Source organism: Bos grunniens, chromosome 27, assembly GCF_055505025.1.
Source record: "Bos grunniens cultivar Pamir isolate PY7600 chromosome 27, Bosgru_T2T1.0, whole genome shotgun sequence".
In the NCBI taxonomy this organism is placed as follows: domain Eukaryota; kingdom Metazoa; phylum Chordata; class Mammalia; order Artiodactyla; family Bovidae; genus Bos; species Bos grunniens.
The window spans coordinates 951,139-975,488 of NC_141191.1; the positions used below are offsets into that span (position 1 = coordinate 951,139).

General features: G+C 46.0%; 1 protein-coding gene and 3 pseudogenes across 2 annotated transcripts; 1 reads left to right on the top strand and 3 right to left on the bottom strand.

The window, feature by feature from the left end:
• Positions 1–2,018: 2,018 nt before the first annotated feature.
• LOC147343369 (uncharacterized) lies at positions 2,019–2,885 on the bottom strand. The gene has a single exon (XM_086379848.1). It carries the CDS (start codon positions 2,841–2,843, stop codon positions 2,142–2,144), a length of 702 nt encoding a protein of 233 aa, XP_086235974.1. The 5' UTR covers positions 2,844–2,885; the 3' UTR covers positions 2,019–2,141.
• A 3,534-nt stretch (positions 2,886–6,419) lies between these two features.
• Positions 6,420–6,538, bottom strand: LOC147343370 (5S ribosomal RNA; annotated as a pseudogene).
• Positions 6,539–16,554: 10,016 nt separating this feature from the next.
• Positions 16,555–17,532, bottom strand: LOC147343371 (olfactory receptor 4P4-like; annotated as a pseudogene). The gene has a single exon (XR_015156056.1). The product of XR_015156056.1 is annotated as an olfactory receptor 4P4-like (transcript).
• Positions 17,533–21,548: 4,016 nt separating this feature from the next.
• On the top strand, positions 21,549–21,668 carry LOC147343372 (5S ribosomal RNA; annotated as a pseudogene).
• Positions 21,669–24,350: the final 2,682 nt, after the last annotated feature.

The following is a 24,350-nucleotide window of genomic DNA, read 5'->3' on the forward strand; positions in this document are numbered from 1 at the left end:
CATAAAAATAAGGCCTTTGTCAGAGCTACACTACCCTGTCTGTCTGGGAAGTGGCACCTTCACTGTCCAGCTCGATGGCTCTGCAGTGGGTGCAGGGCATCGAGATTGGTCCCCAAAGAGTCTCACCGGAGAGGAGGGATCCAGGTCCACAGAGACTGGGTTACAGGAGAGATTTTCAGTCTTCTTCTAGGCATCCTTTCAGCCCAAATTTCATTAGAAGTTCACATTTAACACCCAGTACTTTTAAATCACTTCACGCTGTGGACAAAAAGCATTTCTTGCTATAAAAAGTACAGTTTAGGCCAGTCATTAACATCCAACAACAATTGGTTGAAATTAAGTTTTCTTACTTCAGAGTGATTGTTGGAGAGCTTAGTTACATTCTGGAAGGATAATAAAGCACACCGTGTCATGATTTTACAATCGCAGGAAAACCCCTTCTCTCATGGTTTAACATTGAAAAATTAAACAAGAATAATTACAATAAATGCATCATTTACAAAAGCCCTGTGTTTGTTCATAGGATTTATACAGACAAGCACTACAGTACATTCATTTGAAAGACTGAAATCAGGTATCAGAACATGAAATTGATCTGAAAGGATATTCATAGCCTGAATATACAAGAAAAAAGAAGTAATTATATAAATGAAGTCATAAGTTTACATAAATATCAGAAACATTAAATTCTAAAATATTTTCTCTATGGTATTCATGAATTTTTCACTAATTAAAAACCCTGTAATATCTTCGGGTCCATGTAACAAGTATTAACAGAGTAAAGATTCCATCGAGTTCAAAATGTAGTCTTTGTTGTATACTGGATGCTGTATAAACATCTGGAGAATTCGTGCAGGTAAACTGGACACACACACACACAAAAGTCAGTCCTGGGTTGGCAGCTGGTGCCCCAGCCCCTGCCCCTCCTGACACCCCCACCCCCACCCCATTTGGGGCTTCAGCTGCTTTGAGAATTCAGAGAAACATGGAGGGCCAAGCAGATCAAGGAGAGAACTCTGTGGCTGACTTTATTCTGACATATAGCTAAAAGCTGCTGGTAAAAACACCTCAAAAGCCCAATCCAGCTTTCTAGCTGAGATGTGAACAGGACAGAGCAGACAGCCTCCTGCCCTCAGAGTTGCTCGAGCAGGGCTGGGCCCCAGGGCCAGACCCACCAGAGGCCCACCCAGAGCAGCGCCTGCAAGGGAGGGTGGCCCCTTAGCAGCAGCCGAGCCCCAGATGCCAGTGCACCTCCGTGTGAAACGCTGGCCTCCGTACGGAGAGGCCCAGGGCAGGGCAGCCTCGTGAACCCTGACGCTCTGGGCCCTGTTCCCTCCGAGAACGTGCACGCAGGGCATGGCCGGCAGCACTGGCGCTGTGGGAGGGATACCCATGAGTCCCTATGCGAGGGGCCTTGGCCATGCTCTGACCACTCCGGCGGCAGTGGGGCGCCAAGGTCACGTTCTCTGGTGTGAGGGTTCTCCCAGGCTAACCTCCAGAGACCCACTGACCCTCCACTCCCTGGGGCGTGGGCTCCGTGCCCCCGCAGGACCAGGCCGGCCTGTACTCACCCCAAAGCACATCAGGAGCAAGTCCTGACTGTAGCAGAATCCAGCCCCTGCATTCCCGCCACGCTGCCTGGTCCCATGAGCGCGGGAGGAAGGGTGCAAACACAGAGTGCGGTTAGTCGTGCAACGTCACATGGGGCACGAGGACACACAACGCACACCCGTAGCAGTGCCCACTCCTACTGAGGGTCTGGGGAAACTTCTAGAGGGTGGATGAGCCAGAGAGAGCGAGCCTGGGGGCTGCCACGTGGGGGTCCCTGCCACCCGGGGTGGGGGGAGGGCGGTCAATGGCACATTTGATGACGTAAACGTGGTCATGGGGACAGATACTCCACGTCGGCAGCTGCCAGTCTCTCCTTAGACCTACGGATTCACAGAGCTCCACATTCACAGATTCCACACAGTCTATTGTTATTCAATTTTACACTTACCTCATTCCCTCAGCTGCCAGCTTTACGAGAAAGAGGTAGGAGATGACAAGACCACCATCAAATGTGAGCCCTCGAGATCAGATGAGATCAGGCGCGTTCAGGGTGGTATGGCCTTAGAAGGAGGCGGCTGCCGCCGGGCGCCCTAAGAGCCCTGCACTGTGCCTCCCTTTCGCTCTGACCTGCCTGTCAGCCCAGCAAGCCGCACCTCACCGTGGGGGCGCGCGCTATACTTGAGCCGAACGACCCGCGACCAGACTCCGCCGGCCAATGGCGCCACGCCCCCGAACACTGCCACCCCGCGGCCAGCAAACGCCTGGCCAGGTTCGGCAGCCCGGAGGGCTTCCGGGACCCCCAGCGGCATGCCAGGCGTGCGTGCGCACGGGGCCTGGGGGGTGGGCTGAGGGGCGCGGAGGTCTTGGCGCCCTCCATCCCGGGCCTCTCGAGGCCCGGCCGCGCTCGGCGAGCCGGGCCTCCCTCGATCCCGTTCGCTGCCCAGGGCCACGCGGCCCAGAGGTTTCTGGCTTTCGGCCCTGCCGCCGCCCAACCCCCGCGGCCCTCGGGCCTCTGAGCCTCCTGTGGGCCTAGGCGCAACCCAGCCAGGGCCCTGAGCGCCCATCCTGCCCGACACCTGCCCGGTGCCCAAACCCACCGGGAGCCACGGAGGCGCGGTCCACCCGAGTGCCTCAGCCCCGCCCCTTCGCCCTACTGAGGCCCCCACCTTTCCCCCATGCCGCCGGACAAGCACACAACCTTCCTGCGAGAGCAGACGAGCGACAGGCAGGCACACGGACAGACACACAGACAGTTGACAGCCCGCCGTCGCAACCTCATCAGCCAGAGCCATAGCACCTGTGAGAGGCCGGGGCCAGAGGAACGGACGGGCCGCCGGGTGTCAGGAGAGACAGAGGCAGAAAGAGATGAAAGTTCAGAGATAGACTCCAGGACTGTGAGAGGGAGATACAGATAGACAGACAGACAGACGCGTGCGCGTGCGCGCACACACACACACACACACACGGAGCCAGAGACAGAGGGAGACACAGAGCGAGTGACAGAGAGACAGCAAACAGGAGACAGGGGAGAGAGGATGGCATCGGATCTGAGACAGACACACTGGCACAGCCCGTGACGCACCTCAGAGGAAGGTCACGCGGAAGAAGCAGCTTCCCCTAGGGAGGGGGCGTCGGCTTTGGGCCGGGCCCGGCTGGACGCGGTGCCCTGGGGCTGGCGGTCACCCGTGGGGACCCCAAGACTTCCTTGAAGCCGAGGTCTCAAAGGTCCCCTTCGGCCTGGCTACCTAAGGCGATACCCAGCCCCCATCCCCAGGCCAGAGGGTGAGTGTGTGAGAGTGTGTGTGAGTGTGTCGGTGGGTGAGGGTGAGGTCGGGTCGACTTGGGGCCCAGTGAATACCCAGAGTGGAGGGGGGAGGGTGTGGAGGCCGGGGGTTGGGAAGCTTGCGTGTCCTCTTGCTGTCTCTCTCTCCCTCTTTCTCCGTCTCCCTTACCTGTGGTTTCTAGCTCTTGACCTGTCTCGGCGGCAGGGTGTGTGTGTGTGTGTGTGTGTGTGTGTACCTCCAAACCCAAAGCAACTTTCTATGGAGACATAGTGAAGGGTAAATGCATTCTTACTCATCTGATACATCCTAAAACACTGGACATGTCTGGACTCAAACTTTCAGGGCCGCCTTCCTGCCACCCCTGGCAAGCATTGATGGTGCAACTGTAATCCTCTAAAGGACCAAAAGTCCTGTACAAGTCCAGACATCTGCTCTGCACAGTCTCTTCCTACAGTACAGAAAAGTATAGAACAGAATGACACATTCTTTGTTAATTGTACAGAAGAATCAGCTGCTATCTGCTGCCTAGTCAACATGGTCAACATGAGGAAGTCAAGCAAGAGTTCCAAATCTCTTGAATGTGGTCCTTGGAAATACTTCTGTTCTTAGTTGCTCAGTTGTGCCCAACTTTTATGCTACCCATGGACTGTGGCCAGTTAGGCTCCTCTGTCCGTGGCATTTCCCAGTCAAGAATACTGGAGTGGTTTGCCATTTCTTTCTCCAGGGGATCTTCCCGACCCAGGGATCAAACCTGAGTCTCCTGCAGGTGGATGCCTTCCCATCTGAGCCACAATACAACTAATTGCCTAGTCAAAATACAAAGAAAAGAGCTAGTGTTCTACTAAGTGGAAAGATGATTTAAGAAACAGCAGCTTTCCTTTGTTGGTATATTTGAATCTTTATTTAGTTTTATTTTATTTTTATGATTAAGGCTACTTGAACAAGGCAATGGAGAAACCCCAGAGTTGAAAAGCAATTGACTTTTTAAAAGAAACATGTGGCAGGTGAAACTTTCTTCATTTTTTAGAGTTGGTTCAATGCAAAATCTTTATTCAACAAATATGACTCTTGTGAACTTTATTTCAAATCTCCACGATGAATCACTAAGGCATCAAGGAAGAAAGGAGTAGAGGTGGAGAAAAAAAGAGCAACCTTTCCCCTTGGCTCCATCTCAACCAGCTGCTTAGTTCCTTCATCTCATGGACTACGATCTGGGATAATCTTGTTTGTCTGATTTTTGTTTGGGGACCGTTTCTAGTCACAGGGCTAGAAACAGTGGAGGGGGTAAGCCCTTCTTTCCATTCCACATCAGACCCAGTGGGCAGTCCAGGCCCTGCCCACTGCATTGAGTCTGTAGCAACAGAATCACCAGTGATGCTGGTTAACAATGCATATTGCTGGAATCCACTCCATGAGGACTATGGAAGATCTTAACATTTCTGGAAGAGCTGCACACCTCCAGAAGGAACCAAAAGACTTGCCTGAAATGGTAAAGTTATAAGTATTGGACTGAAAGTTGGAAGGTCTCCACCTTTGCTATGTAAGTAAAATGATCTTTCTTTGAAATGAAAATGGATAATACTAAAAGTTCACATTGTTCTAGAGCATTAATTAAAAAAAACCCTGAATTATAGAAATCTGATGTATGAGTTCCTGGAAAGCAAGAACCTATATTTATTGATATGTCTTCATGCCTTAGATCGTCCCTTGAATATAGTGTGCACATCAACAGAAGAAAGAAAAGAACTGAATTGACAAAGATACAAAGAGATCAAAAGTGCTGAGCCAAGTGAAAAGTTGAGGCTTCCCAGAACTTTTCTGTCTTTCGCACACTGAATAAATATTGAGCACCTACTATGAGCTAGTAGGCATGCAATATGTTTCTGGAAATAGAATGCTGAGAGAAGAAGAAACACAGTTCCTTCTTTCACTGACTAATGATAAATAACAGGCAGATACTTTGAGAACTTCTATAGGGGCCTCTTCCCTCACCAAAAACTGGGTGTCAGAGAAGGCTTTTCAGACTAATAATTGAGTTGAGATCCATAGGTTGAACCAATGTCAACCAGGGTTGAGATGCAGGAAGAATTTCAGGCAGGTAAAATAGCATCTTGGAAGGCTACATGACAAGGGAACCTTAGTACATTCAAGAAATGAAAAATGCCCTATGGGATGGAACCAAAAGAGTGCAGAGGGCATTCCAGTGAAAAGAAATCAGAGAAGAAAGGGGGGACCAAGCAATGAAGGGATTTGGTCATATCTTCACTATGATGGGAAAATACAAGAGCAGTTGGAGCAGGGAGGTGATAGAATTGCATCTGCATTTTAAAAAGGTCATCTTGCTCCACATCACTCATGATTGGACAGACTCAACTCCAAACTACAACGAGGTTCCACTTCACATTAGTCAGAATGGTCCTCATGGAAAAGTCTGTAGATAACAAATGCTGGAGAGGATGTGGAGAAAAGGGAACTCGCCTCCACCGTTAGTAGGAATGTGAGTTGGTAGAGCCACTATGGAAAAGAGTATGGAGGTTCCTAAAGGAACTAAAACTAGAAGTACCATATTCAGCAGTCCCACTCCCAGGCATATATCCACCAAAATTATAACTGAACAAGATACATGCACCGTCTGTGCACATATATCTGTGTGTGCGCGCGGGTGCGCGCGAGCTCGGGCGTTCGCCTGCGAGGATGGGGGTGGGGTGGGGTGGGGGTGGGGCTGGGGCTGGGGCTGGAGCTGGTGCAGCCCCCTGGGATTGCCTGAGGCACGCCAAGGGAGCCCCAGACGGAGACCCGCGGGACGGTGGGGTGGGGTGGAGGTGGGGCTGGGGCTGGGGCTGGAGCTGGTGCAGCCCCCTGGGATTGCCTGAGGCACGCCATGGGAGCCCCAGACGGAGACCCGCGGGACGGTCGTCTGGTTTCCTGGAAGCCAAATGCGGAGGGGCTCGCGGGCCGCGCGGAGGCAACCCAGGTCTGCAGCGGGAGTCAGTGCCCTGGCCACCCAGCCCCAGGAGGGGCTGGGGCTGCGGGAGCCCAAGAGTTGGGACGTGGGGCGGGGGCTAAAGGAGAGGGAAGGCAAAGAGCCTACAGCACCCGGTATGCCCAGGCGGTCTCCCACCCAAGTACTAACCAGGCCCGACCCTGCTTAGCTTCCGAGATCAGATGAGATAGGGCGCTTTCAGGGCGCTATCGCCTTAGACAGAGTCTGCTGCCACCGGGCGCCCTAAGAGCCCTGCGCTGCATCTCCGTTTCGCTCTGACCTGCCGGTCAGCCATTCCATCTACAAGTGATTTTACTCTCTCCCCTTTCTCTCCCTGCTTTCTGAGAGTCTCTCTCCTTCCATACTTGATGGTGTAATGAATGGATGCCTTAGATCATTTTCCCTCAACATTTTTTTCTCTTTATTTTTACATTGATTTCTATGAATTCATCTTCAAGTTTATGGATTATTTCTGCTAGCATCTCAAATGTGCTGTTGAACCTATCAATTTTTCATTTCAATTATTTTAGTTTTCAAATCCAGAATTTATGTTAGTTTCCTTTAAAAAAAATAATTTGTAGCTCTTCATTGCGTCTCTCTGTTTGTTGACTTCGTATCATACTGTCATCTAATTCTTCAAACATGGTTCCATTATTTCATTTTGTAGTTATCATTATTTTGATATTTTATCTTTTGACCTTCATACTGAATTTATAAGTGATATACTTATATGAGTTATCAGTGGTATGTTATACAAATGCTTTACTCACCACCATTACAACATTAGAGTTTTCTGAGTTTAACTGTATACTTACCTGTCCCAGCAGGTTGATAAAGAGTCCAAGCCTAAAGCCCCTTTAAGGAGGAGGCAAGCTTGCTTTCTTTTTCACATTCTTTTGCCTAAGACAAGTAGGCATTGTAGGGAGCAGTATCTCAGGTTCAAGGACATTCCTCTTTTTGAGCTTTGGATGTATGTTATAGGAAAGGGTCTGGGCAAAACGCTCACATCCTTGAGATGTTTTTTGTCTATTCTCAGAGGCTAGTTGAGAAGTATATATGGCCCCACTTAAATTAGTGAGCCCCTTCTGATGTCTGTGTCAGAAGCTTTTTCTGTCACCTTCACTTTAAATAAAATATACACAAAGCTCTGAGTGACTGAGACTGTCTTTGGCCCCAGAGTAATATCTTCTTCTTAGACACCATGAATCCAGTGGCATCGGTCACCGTTGACTGCTAGGTTATCATCTTGGGGGCTTGTCCAAGATCTTCAAGACAAATAAGAACACTCAGAGTTGAGACTCTTTTGCTCTTTTACTGTGGTCTCTACTTTACTACGGAGAAGGCAATGGCACCCCACTCCAGTACTCTTGCCTGGAAAATCCCATGGGCGGAGGAGCCTGGTAGGCTGCAGTCCATGGGGTCGCTAAGAGTTGGACACGACTGAGTGACTTCACTTTCCCTTTTCACTTTCCTGCATTGGAGAAGGAAAGGGCAATCCACTACAGTACTCTTGCTTGGAGAACCCCAGGGGCGGGGGAGCCTGGTGGGCTGCCAACTCTGGGGTCTGACTCAACAGAGTCAGACACAACTGAAGCAACTTAGCAGCAGCAGCAGCAGCAGCAGCTACTTTACTAAATCAGAAGCATGTGGACTGAATTTCTTTTCCCCAGTCAGCTTTTCCTGGTCCCTCTGACCATTTCATATCTGCTTGGGGAATTAAAGTTATTAACCTTGTGTGCCGGATTGTAGACTTTCAAGGGACTTGCAATCCATGCTGTTATTGTGCTTTTCTAGCAAGGCCCCCACTCCAAGTTTTACAGGACACTGCAGACAGGAGCACTTTAGGGAGCTAGCTGGAGCTCTAGCTCCAGGGACATCTCTCAGACTGGAAATCACCATCCTGACCCCACAGACACACAGGCAAGTTCTTGTCATGGCTATGCCTCTGGACTATATGGATTGAGGCATTGCTGGTGAGCATGAGATTCCTGAGGACACAGATTGGGACACCCCAGATTTGGGCAGATTGAAAGTGCATTGGGCTTCTTCCCTTAGTAACGCTAGCTCTTAGCAGAGCAGACGAAGCCCTCCAGTGGCTCTTGTCTCAACTCCTTAGGTATTCTTTTTGTACAGTCTGCTGGACAGGAATAAAAAGGATGATGCTGGCACTCCATGAATATGAAGGATTAGTTTTTCCTCGCAGGCGGGCCCTCCATCGCCTCCTTTGTTATTAAATAGACTCGTGTGGCCACTCTCAGGAGGATGTCTTGGGTTTTCTGTTCATCCCTTTATGACTTGCCACTTATACTGTTATGAGGAATGTGCACAGGTACACAGAAGTTGGGTGCTTCCCCTAGTGGTCTTGGCTCGGCAAGCATCCGGAAAACTACTCTGTTCCACCCCAGGTGGTGCCAGAATAAAAGGGAAATCAAACCAAGGTTTTAATGGTGAGGACCTGGACATCAATCTGGGATGCCATCAGGTCTAACCCTGGTGCATCTCCACCATGCCTGGGTGGTAGAACGAGGGGGGTTGGGAGTAGGACACCTTCACCTGTAAGAGACAGGTTAGCTCTGGCCAGGGAAGGAAGCTTAGGTGGAAAATCAGTCTCCAACCCCGTCTAGAGCAGGGGCAGACACCTCTGGTAGAAAAAAGCCATGGCACTGGGCACTGCTTTTTTCTCTCTTACAGATGGGGCCTAACAGTCCAGAACCACCCCCCTTGAATAATATCTTGAAAAACTGGGATAATTTTGATCCTCAAGGCCTAAAAATCCCTTATATATGGGGTTTCTTTGCTTTAAGAGAAGACCTCACCTGCCCAGAGAGAGAATACCTGCTGGGACATCTTATCGATCAGTCTACCCCTGTCATCAGAGCCCATCTGAGCACTCTCTGGTTTAAAGCTTAGCTATGAAGCTATGACTACATGAAGGAGAAATGACATTTTGAACCCTGAATGGCCATGTGTATTCTTTAGACTCCGGAGAAAACTAGGTAAAATGGAATCTTTTTGAAATTGCAAAACTGGTTCTTTTTGCACATGTAATTACTAAAAGTTTGACTTGTGAAAATACTCTTTTGGGGAGCTCTGATCCTGCCTGAGAAACAGAAACATGCCTGGGGAAAAACCTGAGTTAACTCTTATCATGTCCTTGAGATACACAGCCCACTCTATCTGGGACTCCAGCCATGAGCTGGAACTCAAGCCAAGAAATTAAAAGGGACAAAGAGACATTTTAAGTTTCAGGTGGAAAACTGTGAGGTTTCTGTCTGTCCAGATATGTGTGTGTCTCGGTGTATGTCTCCATCCTTGGAAAAAATTGCTAAAGGCTAAGTGGTTCAATGAGCTCTAATTAATTGGCCTAAAGAGAAGTCAGTGCTTACAAATCAAACAATTCTAAATTCAAGAAAATTAAAGTAAATGAATTTGAGGCTTGTGTGATCTGGGAAATAATCATTACTGAACTGATACATGATATTGATGTTTGTTTATTGATCTAATTAACAGAGGCATTGTGAAGATACTTTTATAAATGATATAACTTTGGGTGATTTATCCTTACCAATCTACAGAATGATGATGCAAAGTACAAGTCATGGTTTCTGAAGAAAAGTAAGATGTGTGTTTTTAATAAAAAGTAATAAGGAATGGAATTCCATTCTATTAAGGGAAAGCAAAGTAAGTCTAAACGTACAGGTGGCTGTCCTCTAAATGGACAAATGAAGTGATGAATACAGAAAGTGTAACCAGGTGTGTTGCAAGTGAAAGAAGAGTTTTGTGCATGCTACAAGTTTGTTAAGACATTAAACTGCCTTTGAAGTCTTATTGTTACTATGACTAAGTGAATAACTATTGTTTCACAGTGAATATAAGCTGTTACCAAACTGGAATTTGGTTTTCTCTCACTGATTAAAAGAACAATGTTTTCTTGGAATGTGGCTTTTGAGAACAGACTACAGCACATATGAACAAAGCTCATTCTGCTTCTACAAAAGTTAACACATCTTCAGGGAATTTAAAATGGATTAAAAATGGCCATAAACCAAAGAGTTGGGGCTATGAGAGGTCCAAGATGGCCACTTGGCTTTTCCTGGCTCCCTGACAAACCTCATTTTTATTTGATAATGCCTTTCCTGGCTTCAGGATTAATATCTCAGAATAGAAAAAAATGGTTAAAAGGTGCTTTCCACAATCTCCAGTGATCAGGGCACCCACTTTGCTGGACAGGTCATACAGACGTTCACAAAAACTTCATGAGTCTCTTCGAGACTATTGCTTTCACTGATGTCCTTGGTCATTGGGCAAGGACAGCAGAACAAAGGGATCAATTGCACGGGATGGAGTAGACTGCTAAATATGACCACAATTTTCACGACTTTTTGTCTGACATATTGTTGACTTTTACTCTGTATTTTCAGATATAAAGAAGCACTTCTCCTCGAGTTACTGATCGTTTAAAACAATCTAGTGATTTACTCCTATGGGTAAAATTATACCTTTTTTCTCTCTGCCTCATCCCTCCAGAAACTGGAGACACTTGGGTTCTGAACAGCCTTATCAGGTAAATAAAAAGACTGTCTCCCGACATATACAGAAATCTCAACGTATACTGGGGAGCTGTAAAAGAAAAATCCACCTAACTGATGTCAGGCCTATGGCATCTATTATGTTTCACTGAATATTAAGTTCCAGTTTTTTTAATTAAGGTCTGTATTTACTAAGACTCACTCCTTAGATAGTTCCTTGTGGTTATGTTACATTGCTAAGAGGTTGAATTAAGTTGTTAAAAAGGACATTCTGAGTTTGTTTCTAAAGCTTATCTCAATAACCAGTCTTTGAATAAAGATCAGATGCTCAGGATCTACAAGCAGGATATCAACAGCAAGCTATAGTCATTTAGCAAACTAAGTCAGATGACATGGAGATGTCACTGGGCTACACCTAATAGAAGTTCTTGACTTAACTTCTTATGATTCTACTATTACTGCTATTGTTTTCGATATTGCCTGTTTCAAGAAGTGTTGTTCCTTACATTCTCAAGTGTGTGACTGAGCCACTAAGTGAGTCACTGTATGACTTAGCTGTAAAAAGAAGAGAAGTGAAAAGCAAAGGAGATAAGGAAAGATATAAGCATCTGAATGTAGAGTTCCAAAGAACAGCAAGGAGAGATAAGCAAGCCTTCCTCAGCGATCAATGCAAAGAAATAGAGGAAAACAACAGAATGGGAAAGACTAGAGATCTCTTCAAGAAAATTAGAGATACCAAGGGGACATTTCATGCAAAGATGGGCTCGATAAAGGACAGAAATGGTATGGACCTAACAGAAGCAGCAGATATTAAGAAGAGGTGGCAAGAATACATAGAAGAACTGTACAGAAAATATCTTCATGACCCAGATAATCACGACGGTGTGATCACTGACCTCGAGCCAGACATCCTGGAATGTGAAGTCAAGTGGGCCTTAGAAAGCATCACTATGAACAAAGCTAGTGGAGGTGATGGAATTCCAGAGGAGCTATTTCAAATCCTGAAAGATGATGCTGTGAAAGTGCTGCACTGAATATGCCAGCAAATTTGGAAAACTCAGCAGTGGCCACAGGACTGGAAAAGGTCAGTTTTCATTCCAATCCCAAAGAAAGCAATGCCAAAGAATGCTCAAACTACTGCACAATTGCACTCATCTCACATGCTAGTAAAGTAATGCTCAAAATTCTCCAAGCCAGGCTTCAGCAATACACGAACCGTGAACTTCCAGATGTTCAAGCTGGTTTTAGAAAAGGCAGAGGAACCAGAGATCAAATTGCCAACATCTGCTGGATCATGGAAAAAGCAAGAGAGTTCCAGAAAAACATCTATTTCTGCTTTATTGACTATGCCAAAGCCTTTGACTGCATGGATCACAATAAACTGTATAAAATTCTGAAAGAGATGGGAACACCAGAACCCCTGACCTGCCTCTTGAGAAATCTGTATGCAGGTCAGGAAGCAACAGTTAGAACTGGACATGGAAAAACAGACTGGTTCCAAATAGGAAAAGGAGTACATCAAGGCTGTATATTGTCACCCTGCTTATTTAATTTCTATGCAGAGTACATCATGAGAAATGCTGGACTGGAAGAAACACAAGCTGGAATCAAGATTGCAGGATAATATCAGTAACCTCAGATATGCAGATGACACCACCCTTATGGCAGAAAGTGAAGAGGAACTCAAAAGCCTCTTGATGAAAGTGAAACTGGAGAGTGAAAAAGTTGGCTTAAAGCTCGACACGCAGAAAACGAAGATCACGGCATCTGCTCCCATCACTTCATGGGAAATAGATGGGGAAATAGTGGAAACAGTATCAGACTTTATTTTTGGGGGCTCCAAAATCACTGCAGATGGTGACTGCAGCCATGAAATTAAAAGACGCTTACTCCTTGGAAGAAAAATTATGAACAACCTAGATAGCATATTCAAAAGCAGAGACATTACTTTGCCAACAAAGGTCCGTCTAGTCAAGGCTATGGCTTTTTCTGTAGTCATGTATGGATGTGAGAGTTGGACCATGAAGAAGGCTGAGCACCGAAGAATTGATGCTTTTGAACTGTGGTGTTGGAGAAGACTCCTGAGAGTCCCTTGGACTGCAAGGAGATCCAACCAGTCCATTCTGAAGGAGATCAGCCCTGGGATTTCTTTGGAAGGAATGATGCTAAAGCTGAAACTCCAGTACTTTGGCCACCTCATGCAAAGAGTTGACTCTTTGGGAAAGACTCCGATGCTGGGAGGGACTGGGGGCAAGAGGAGAAGGGGACGACAGAGGATGAGATGGCTGGATGGCATGACTGACTCGATGGACATGAGTCTAAGTGAACTCCAGGAGTTGGTGATGGACAGGGAGGCCTGGCGTGCTGGGATTCATGGGGTCATGAAGAGTCGGACAGGACTGAGCGACTGAACTGAACTGAACCGACATAACATAAGAAATCCCCACGTAATAGGAATTAAAATCAGTATATGAGTTTTCTCATACAGTGTGATTTACTAGCGAAAAGCAACCACCACCCCACAACCTGAACTGTTCATGAATCCAGACTGAATGAGGCAGGCAGAATAATGTCTTATTTTAAGCCTCATTCCGAGAGAGAGAGATTTGTATGAATGATGTCTCTGTGAAATGAAGCAATATATTCTGGCCTCTTTGTTTCCTAGTACTTGTACTTATTAACAGGAGAGATAAGAATGGCATATATTGTAAGCATCTTTTTAAAAAATTCCTCACCCAAAATATCTGGTATTAAACTCTGTAGTTCGTGGCTGAAGGTCATGGATTATGGTTTATGCTTAATTTACACATGAAGGCAGAACTGAGGTCTCTATGGAAGGCTATTAAACACTATAAGCAAACACAGAGATGGGGATATTGAAAAATATCAGTTATTACCAGATATTCGCAACTATCTGGGAAGATGAATGGATGATCTTTATGAAAATGTAACTCCAAACAACTAATCCACTTGAGGAGATAATTCAATTGGGAAAATAAGTAAGATCTGGTTAATTTACATTATTTACTACATACTCATTCAGTTACTTTGATAACTTTTGCCTCCTTAAGATTATTATTTACAATTCTGAAACACCATTCTTTTTTGACATGTAAATATGAAGCAAAATATGAAAATAATATTTGCAAAGTATCTTGCAAGTACAAAAATAAGACACATACATATTCAGTTCAGTTCAGTCCCTCAGTCGTGTCTGACTCTTTGAGACCCCATGTACTGCAGCAAACCAGGCCTCCCTGTCCATCACCAACTCCCGGAGTCCACCCAAACCCATGTCCATTGAGTCAGTGATGCCATCCAGCCATCTCATCCTCTGTTGTCCCCTTCTCCTCCTCCCCTCAACCTTTCCAAGCATCAGGGTCTTTTCAAATGCGTCAGCTCTTCTCATCAGGTGGCCAAAGTGTTGGAGTTTTAGCTTCAACATCAGTCCTTCCAATGAACACCCAGGACTGATCTCCTTTGGAATGGACTGGTTGGATCTCCTTGTAGTCCAAGGGACATTCAAGAGTCTTCTCCAACACCACAGTTCAAATGCATCAATTCTTCGGCCCTCAGCTTTCTTTAGAGTCCAACTCTCACATCCATACATGACTGCTGGAAAAACTATAGCTTTGACTAGACAGATCTTTGTTGCTAGTAAAGTAATGCTCAAAATTCTCCAAGCCAGGCTTCAGCAATACGTGCACCATGAACTTCCAGATGTTCAAGCTGGTTTTAGAAAAGGCAGAGGAACCAGAAATCAAATTGCCAACATCTGCTGGATCATCGAAAAAGCAAGAGAGTTCCAGAAAAACTTCTATTTCTGCTTTCTTGACTATGCCATAGCCTTTGACTGTGTGGATCACAATAAACTGTGGAAAATTCTGAAGGAGACACACACATAATATAGCCAAATATTAATATGGCCTATCTTTGTGTGGAGAACAGTTAACAACATTTTTATGACATATTAATAATATGATTCTTTAAAATTCATAATCTTTCCTATTAATTCTAAAAAATATTACATTATTTGAGAGAGAAACATTAGAAAATATCCTATTACCTAAAATAAATCTATAGTATTAAATATAGTTTAACTCATTATATAGAATACAAATCTATACTATCAATAGTTACATTTTATATCCAAAACTATGCACATTTTCATAAGAAAATGCAGCAATCTTAAAAATGTATTTCAAACAAAATGTATACTTTGCACTAGAAAATCATGAAAATCCTATAGGTATGGATGTATACACATTAGACTTCCCTGGTAGCTCACCTGGTAAAGAATCCATCTGCAATGCAGGAGACCCCTGGTTGATTCCTGGGTCAGGAAAATCCCCTGGAGAAGAGATAGGCTACCCACTCCAGTATACTTGGGCTTCCCTGATGGCTCAGTTGGTAAAGAGTCTGCCTGTAGTATGGGAGACCTGGGTTCAGTCCCTGGCTTGGGAAGATCCCCTGGAGGAGAACATGGCAACCCACTCTGATATTTGTGCCTGGAGAATCCCCATGGACAGAGAAGCCTGGTGGGCTACAGTCCATGTGGCCACAGAGTCAGAAACACCTAAGCACAACAGCAGAATATATATATATTCCCATCACTGAGTCTGATCTATATTTTGTCAAATATTATTTTAGGATTATTCTACACTTGAAATTAGATACGAAGTGAAAGTCTTTTACTTTGAGATAAATCATCTATTTTGAGGAACTAAAGGATTTATATTTTCTTCTTTTTTGTAGCAAAGTCAGTTGTAGTTTATTTATTCCTTGATCATGTATACTTAATGTGAAACCCAGTTAAAATAGCAAGAGTTTGTATATATTTTCCCCAATACTTACAATGTTACTTCACAAACAGATCACACAGTGACTTGCTTTTCAGACTGTAAGACTTGCCATGTAGACTATAAGGCTGGACTTTACACTATGTTGTATTTAGATCTACATATTCATTTCACTTAAGTAAAATAATCGCAGTTCACAAATACACACAAAAAGATCTTTAGGTACTTGATTAAAAGAAGTCTAGAGTTGTAGGATACGAGGCTAGGTATATAGCTCAGAAAGGAGTTTGCAGTATGTGATTGTTCTTATTTTCCTATAACTGCCTTTTTGTTTTTGTTTAGTCGCTGAATCATGTCCAGCTGTTTTGCATCCCCGTGGGCTGTAGCCCACCAGATTCCTCTCTCCATGGGATGTCCCAGGCAAAAACACTGGAGTGGGTAGCCATTTCCTTCTCCAGAGGATCTTCCTGGCCCAAGGATTGAACGTGTGTCTCCTGCATTAGCAGGTGGATTCTTCAACTGTCTTTTACCTTTTAACATATTATTACCTTTTATACCTTGAGGCCAACTATTTTGAGAGCGAAGTCTCCCCCAGGTTTAGCCTTCAATACAGGCAGGATCACTCTCCCTCCAGATTTTTCAGTGTGTTTTTACTCTGTAAAAAGTTTTCTTTTCTTTGCTTTTTTTTTTTTTTAAACAAAGGAGATTATTACTGAAAAGTGAAATCAGGGAAAACACATTGAGAGGAAAATAAAGAAGGAACCACTGAAGGCAAGCTGTTGTTGGAGGCTTGGCTTTTACACATTCTGACTGATTTTCCCATTAGCAGGAGAGAATCAGCAACAGAGGGAGTGATGAGAAGACAGTCACTGGAGTCAGACGAATGACCTTCAGATCATTAAGCTCCCTTCCCAGAACCTTTTATTGCACCAAACTCTTCTTATGGAATTTTTCATCTCCATGTTTCTAAGTGTGTAGATAAGCGGGTTGAGCATGGGGACAATAATTGTGTAGAAGAGCGTAAACACTTTATCTTCTGGTAATGTTGTGGCAGGTCTAATGTAAACAAAGATGACAGGTGTGAAAAAGAGGATCACGGACTGTGATGTGGGAACTACAGGTGGAAAGTGCTTTATGGTGGCTTTCTGCAGAATATGTGCACACATTATACAGAATCAAAGTGTAGGAGGCCATCAAAACCACAAAGAGCACCAGTCCCATCAAGCCAGAACTGGCAATGACAAAAAAGCCAATTTTGTGAGTATCAGTGCAGGCTAGTTTCAACAAAAGATATGCATCACGGAAATAGTGATCTATTTCACTGGGGCCACAGAAAGGTCAAACAATCGCAAGAAGAAAGAGACCAAGAGAATGAAGAAGTCCCCCTGCACACGACGCTATGAGAATTGAGTGACGTTTTTGCCTGTTCATGGTGATGGCGTCGTGGAGAGGTTTGCTGACGGCCACATAGCAGTCACAGGCCATCCCTGTGAGGGTGAAGACCTCAATCCCCCCTCAAAGAAGTGGGTGGTGAAAAGCTGTGTCATGCAGTTTTTATAGGAAATGGCCTTTTTCTCCATCAGTAAGTCAGTCATGAGTTTGGGTGTCACAGTGGAGGTGTAGAAGAGGTCTGAGAGTGCAAGGCAGTTAAGGAAGCAGTACATGGGCTGGGTGATTAGCTGACTGCATGTAATAGAAATCACAATGATCAAATTCCCCAACCAAATAGCCAGGTAACAGAATAAGAAAAATAAAAAGCAGAGGATCTGGACTTTCTTGTCCATAGAAAGTTCTAAGAGGATAAATTCAGTAACATTATTTCTATCTTCCACGATCTGATGTTCAAGAAAGTGATCTGAAATGACAAAACCAATGAAACAAATCATTGATGAGAAAATGGAAACCTAATATCTACTTCAAATGGCACCAATGCCTTTTAAAGACAAGTTATTTTGAGACCCACTGAAATCATTTTCATTTAATACGAGTCTTTGACTATCTAGTACTAATATTCTTCTATGAGCTAAGAATACAGTGATAAATTAGACAAAGTTCCAGTTTTTATATAATTTAAATTATTTTGTGAGAAAGCAAGGAATTATATTTATCAAGAATTTTAAAAAAAGAGATAATCTTAATGGTGTTAAGTAGGGTGACATATAATGTGCCAATTTAGGATGTAAAATAGAGGTAACTATAGAATTTGCTTGATTAAGTGGTTTCTAATGAAATCACAAAATTGGTGTAGGGTGTGTGGGTGGGTTTTGCAGTGCTGGCACAGAGTCAATGTTAAATAAATATCAATTAAATAAAAATCTGGAAAGTGAACAATGTGCTATAATTTTGAAGGAATAATACAATAAATAATCATCCTTTAGTCAGGTAGTTCATGATAAAACTGAAGAACAAATCATTTTTATGAGTGGACTCATAATCCTTTTTGACTTTTAAGTTAGTTAAGTTGCTCAGTAGTATCTGATTCTTTGCGACCCCGTGGACTGTAGACCACCAGGCTCCTCCATCCATGGGATTCTCTGGGCAAGAATACTGGAGTGGGTTGCCATTTCCTTCTCCAGGGGATCTTTCTGACTCAGGGATCAAACCCAGGTCTTCTGCATTGCAGGCAGATGCTTTAACCTCTGAGCCACCAGGGAAGCCCTTTTGACTTTTAAGAGGAAATAATTCCTTCATGTGAAATACTCCATGAAACTTTCATATTTCTTAAACAATATTTGAAGCATCTCTAGGTTAATATATTGACAACTATGCTTTTCCTGTTTGTCTATATTTCTCTTGCAAGATTATTTCCTCTTTCAAAATAAATTAACATTCAGAAGTTATTTGAGTTCCATCTTATCAGACTGTAATTATAGTTGCCTAGTTTGGAAATAATATACTGAGAAATGGGCTCCACTAATTCCAAATTAGTTCCCCTAAACACAATGCAATAAACAAGATGGAGCACTTCTTCCCGTAATTTCTTAGAGAATTCACCCACACAGTCTGCATGTGGAGTAGAGTTCCCTTTGGTCCACATCTTCTCTAGCATTTGTTATTGATAGACTTTGCAATGAGGACCATTCGGATTCGAGGAAGTGGTCCCTCCTTGTAATTTGCAGTTGAGTCGCTCCAATCATTAGTGTTATGGAGCAAGATGAACTTTTGGAAATGCAGATGTAATTCTATCACCTCCCTGCCACAACTGCTCTTGGATTTTCCCATCATATTGAATATATGATCACATCCCTTCATTGCTTGTTCCCGAAGTTTGTCTCTGATGCCTTTTCACTGGAATGCCCTCTGCACTCTGGCTTCCATCCCATAGGGCATTTTTCATTTCTAGAATGTCCTAAGTTTCCCTGGTCACATAGCCTTCCAAGATGCTATTTTCCCTGCGTGAAATTCTTCCTGCATCTTAACCCTGGTTTACGTAGGTTCAACCTATGGATCACAAATCAATTGTTACTCTGAAAAGCCTTTGCTGACACCCAGGTTTTGGTGAGGGAACAGGTCCCACAATAAGTTTTCAAAGGATCTGGCTGTGATGTATCATTAAATTCCTCTCAGTGAAAGCAGGAACTCTGTGTCTTCTTCTCTCCGCATTCTATTTCCAGAAATTTATTACACACCTCCTAGCTCATCGTAGGTGCTCAGTATTTACTTAGTGTGTGAAAGACAGAAAAGATCTTGGAGGCCTGAAGGTGTCACTTGGCTCGGCACTTTTGATCTCTTTGTATATTTGGCGATTGAATTCTTTCTTTCCTGGGTTGATGTGTACACTATAATCAAGGCAAAATATAAGGCATTAATACGTATCCATAAATATAGGTTCTTGCTTTCAAGGAACTCGTACAGCAGATTTCTACAAGTTAGGGCTTTTCAAATGCTCTAGAAGTATGTGAACGTTCAGTATGATTCATTTTCACTACAAAGAAAAATCGTTTGACTTCCATAGCAAAGGTGGAGACCTGCCAACGTTGAGTCCAATATTTATACCTTGACCATTTCAGGCAAGACTTGTGGTTCCTTCTGGAGGTGTGTGGCACTTGCAGAAATGTGAAGATTTTCCAATGTGCTCAGACTTTGCTGTCATTTTAAATCATCAAGAAAGCTTCCAGGTCTCCCAGCACACACAGTCAGTAGCCAACGGAGTGGATTCCAGGAATATGAGTTGTTAACCAGCATCACCGTTGATATTGTTGCTGTACACTCAATGCAGTGGGCAGGGCCTGGATTGTCCACTGGGTCTCATGTGGAAAGGAAAGAAGGGCTTCCCCCACCCCCACACAGCCCGCCAACACCACCCACTGTTCACAGCCTTGTGAATAGAAATGGTCCCCAAAACAAGAATCAGACAAACCAGAGAAGCCCAGATGGTAGGCCTTGAGATGAAGGAACTAAGCAGCTGGTTGAGATGGTACCAAGGGGAAAGGTTGCTCTTTTTGTCTGCCACTCTACTCCTTTCTTCCTGGACGCCTTAGGGGTTCGTCATGGAGATGTGAAATAAAGTGCACAAAAGTCATATGTGTTGAATCAAGATTTTGCATTTAACCATCTCTCAAAAAGGAAGAGAGCTTCACCTGCACATGTTTCTTTCAAAAACGTCAACTGCTTTTCAATTCTGGGGTTTCTCTCTTGCCTTGTTCAGTTAGCCTTAACAGGAAAAATCAACGAAAACTACATAAAGATTCACAGATACCAACAAAGGACAGCTTCTGTTTCTGAAATCATCTTTCCATTTAGTAGAACACGAGATCTATTCTTTGTATTTTGCCTAGGGAATTAGCAATGTCCTGGTTCAGATGGCAAGGTAACCGCCTGCAGGAGACTGGGGTTTGATCCCTGGGTCTGGAAGATCCCCCCGGAGAAGGAAATGGCAACCCACTCCAGTATCCTCGCCTGGGAAATGCCACGGACAGAGGAGCCTGATGGGCCGCAGTCCATGGGTCGTATCAAAGTTGGGCTCAACCAAGCAACTATGAACAGAAGTATTTCCAAAGACCACACTCAAGTGTGTGTGTGTGTGTGTGTGTGTTTGTGTGTATCTCCTCTCGCACTCTTGGAGTCTGTCTCGGAATCTTCATGTATTTCTGCCTCTGTATCTCCTGACAGCCAGACGCCGGCCCGTTCATCTGGCCCCGGCCTCTCCCAGGTGCTCTGGCTCTGGCTGAGGAGCTTGCAGAGGCCAGCTTGTCTCCCTTTGCGTGGGTTCGTGCGAGTGTCTGTGTGTCTGTCTGTGTGCCTGCCTGTGGCTGGTCTGCTCTCTCAGGAAGGTCGAGGCCTGGGCGTGGGGGCAAAGGGGGGCCTCGGTAGTGCGAAGGGGGCGGGGCTGAGGCCCTCCGGTCGACCGCGCCTCCCTGGCTTCTGGTGGGTTTGGGCACCAGACAGGTGCCAGGCAAGTTGGGCGCTAAAGTTTCACTGCTCCTAGGCCCGCAGGAGGTTCAGAGGCCCCTGGGCCGCGGGGGTTGGGAGGCGGCGGCCCCGAAGACCGACACCTCCGGGGCCGCGCGGGCCTGAGCAGCGAATGGGATCGGGGGGAGGCCCCGCTCAGCGAGCGCGGCCGGGTCTGGAGTGGCCGGGAATGGGAGGGCGCCGAGACCTCCGCACCCCTCAGCCCAGCATCCAGGCCCCGCGCGCACACATGCACGCACGCCCTCCCGGTCAATGGGGGGTCCTGGAAGCCCCTCGGGCCCCCGGGCCCGGCCAGGCGCTTGCTGGTCTGGTGTTGGCGGTGTTCGGGGAACGGGCCGGCGTCAGCAGGCTGGAGTCCGGTCGCGGGTCTTGCGGCTCAAGTACAGCACGCCCCCCGACGAGATGTGCGGCCCGTTGGCCCTACCTGCAGGGCAGAGCGAAAGGGACGCGAAGCGCAAGGCTCTTAGGGCGCCCCGAGCCAACCGCCACCGTCTCAGGCCCTATCAGCCTGAAGGCGCCCGATCTCGTCTGATCTCGGAAGCTAAGCAGGGTCGGGCCTGGTTAGTATCTTGGATGGGAGACCACCTGGGAATCCCGGGTGCTCGAGGCTTTTTGCCTACCAGAAGAGGTCCTTTAGCCCCCGCCGCGCGTCCCCAGCCCCTCCCGGGCTGGGGGGAGCGGCTGGACGGGGCCCCGACACCTGCTGCAGACCTGGGTTGCCTGCGCGCGGGCCGCGAGCCCCTCCGCATTCGCATTCGGCTTCCAGGACACCGGACAAACTGCAGTACTGTCTCCATCTGGGGCTCCTTTGGCTTGCCTCAGGCAATCCCGGGGCTTGCACCGACTCCAGCCAGAGCCCCAGCCCCCCTCCCCCCACCCCCTGCCTCGCAGGCCATCGCGCATGCACATGTGCGCGCGCACGCACAGATAGATGTGCCCAAATGGGGCATCTATCTTGTTCACTTATACCGTGGGTGGATCTATGCCTGGGAGTCGGACTGCTGAACCATACGCTACTTCCACTTTTAGTTCCTTCGGGAACCTCCGTATTCTTTTCCATACCGGCTCTACCCACGCCCATTCCTACTCACCGTGGAGGAGAGTTCCCTTTGCTCCACATCTTCTCCAGCATTGGTTATTGACAGACATCGCAGTGAGGCCCAATCGGGCTCATGTGAAGTGGTCCCTCCTTGGAGTTTGGAGTTGAGCCTCTCCAATCATTAGTGATGTGGAGCAAGATGACCTTTTGGAAATGCAGATGCAATGCTGTCACCTCCCTGCTCCAACGGCTCTCGTATTTTCCCAGCATATTGAAGATACGACCACTTCCCTTCAGGTTTGCTCCTCACGTTCTTCTCTGATGTCTTTTGCCTGGAATGCCCTCTGCACTCTTTGGCTTCCATCCCATAGGGCATTTTTCGTTTCTTGAATGTCCTAAGTTTCCCTGGTCACATAGCCTTCCAAGATGCTATTTTCTCTGCCTGAAATTCTTCCTGCAACTCAACCCTGGTTTACCTAGGTTCAACCTATGGACCTCCACGAAATGGTGCCTCTGGAAAGCCTTCCCTGACACCCAGGTTTTGTGGTGAGGGAAGAGGCCCCTCTATAGGTTCTCAAAGGATCTGCCTGTGATGTATTATTAGAGTCGTCTCAGTGAAAGCAGGAACTCTGTGTCTTCTTCTCTCCGCCTTCTATTCCCTGAAACTTATTACATGCCTCCAAGCTCATCGTAGGTGCTCAGTATTTACTTAGTGTGTGAAAGACAGAAAAGCTCTTGGAAGCCTCAAGGGGTCACTTGGCTCGGCACTTTTGATCTCTTTGTATATTTGGCGATTCAATTCTTTCCTTTCCTGGGTTGATGTGTACACTATATTCGAGGCACAACCTAAGGCATGAAGACATGTCCATACATAGAGGTTCTTGCTTTCAAGGAACTCGTACAGCAGATTTCTACAAGTTAGGGCTTTTCAAATGCTCTAGAAGAATGTGAACGTTCAGTATGCTCCATTTTCATTTCAAAGAAAGATCGTTTGACTTCCATAGCAAAGGTGGAGACCTTCCAACGTTGAGGCCAATACTTATACCTTGACCATTTCAGGCAAGTCTTGTGGTTCCTTCTGGAGGTGTGTGGCTCTTGCAGAAATGTGAAGATCTTCCATCGTCCTCAGACTTTGGTGTCATTTGCAATCATCCAGAAAGCTTCCAGGTCTAGGTTCCAGACCACCACCACACACAGTCAGTAGCCAACGGAGTGGATTCCAGGAATACGCATCGTTCACCGGCATTACCGTTGATATTGTTGCTGCACACTCAATGCAGTGGGCAGGGCCTGGATTGTCCACTGGGTCTCATGTGGAATGGAAAGAAGGGCTCCCCCCCCACACACACACACCACCCCCACCCCCACTGTTGACAGCCTTGTGACGAGAAACGGTCCCCGAAACAAGAATCAGACAAACCAGAGAAGCCCAGATGATAGTCCTTGAGATGAAGGAACTAAGCAGCTGGTTGCGATGGCACCAAGGGGAAAGGTTGCTCTTTTTGTCTGCCCCTCTACTCCTTTCTTCCTGGACGCCTTAGGGTTTTGTCATGGAGATTTGAAATAAAGTGCACAAAAGTCATATGTGTTGAATCAAGATTTTGCATTTAACCATCTCTCAAAAAGGAAGAGAGCTTCACCTGCACATGTTTCTTTCAAAACCGTCAATTGCTTTTCAATTCTGGGGTTTCTCTCTTGCCTTGTTCAGTTAGCCTTAACAGTAAAAATCAATGAAAACTACATAAAGATTCAAAGATACCAACAAAGGACAGCTTCTGTTTTTGAAATCATCTTTCCATTTAGTAGAACACGAGCTCTATTCTTTGTATTTTGCCTAGGGAATTAGCAATGTCCTGGTTCAGATGGCAAGGCATCCGCGCGCAGGAGACTGGGGTTTGATCCCTGGGTCGGGAAGATCCCGCCGGAGAAGGAAATGGCAACCCACTCCAGTATCCTCGCCTGGGAAATGCCACGGACAGAGGAGCCTGATGGGCCGCAGTCCATGGGTTGTATTAAAGTTGGGCTCAACCCAGCAACTATGAACAGAAGTATTTCCAAAGACCACACTCAAGTGTGTGTGTGTGTGTGTGTGTGTGTGTGTGTGTATCTCCTCTTGCCGTCTTGGAGTCTGTCTCGGAATCTTCATGTATTTCTGCCTCTGTATCTCCTGACAGCCAGCCGCCGGCCGGTTCGTCTGCCCCTGGCCTCTCCCAGGTGCTCTGGCTCTGGCTGAGGAGCTTGCGCAGGCCAGGT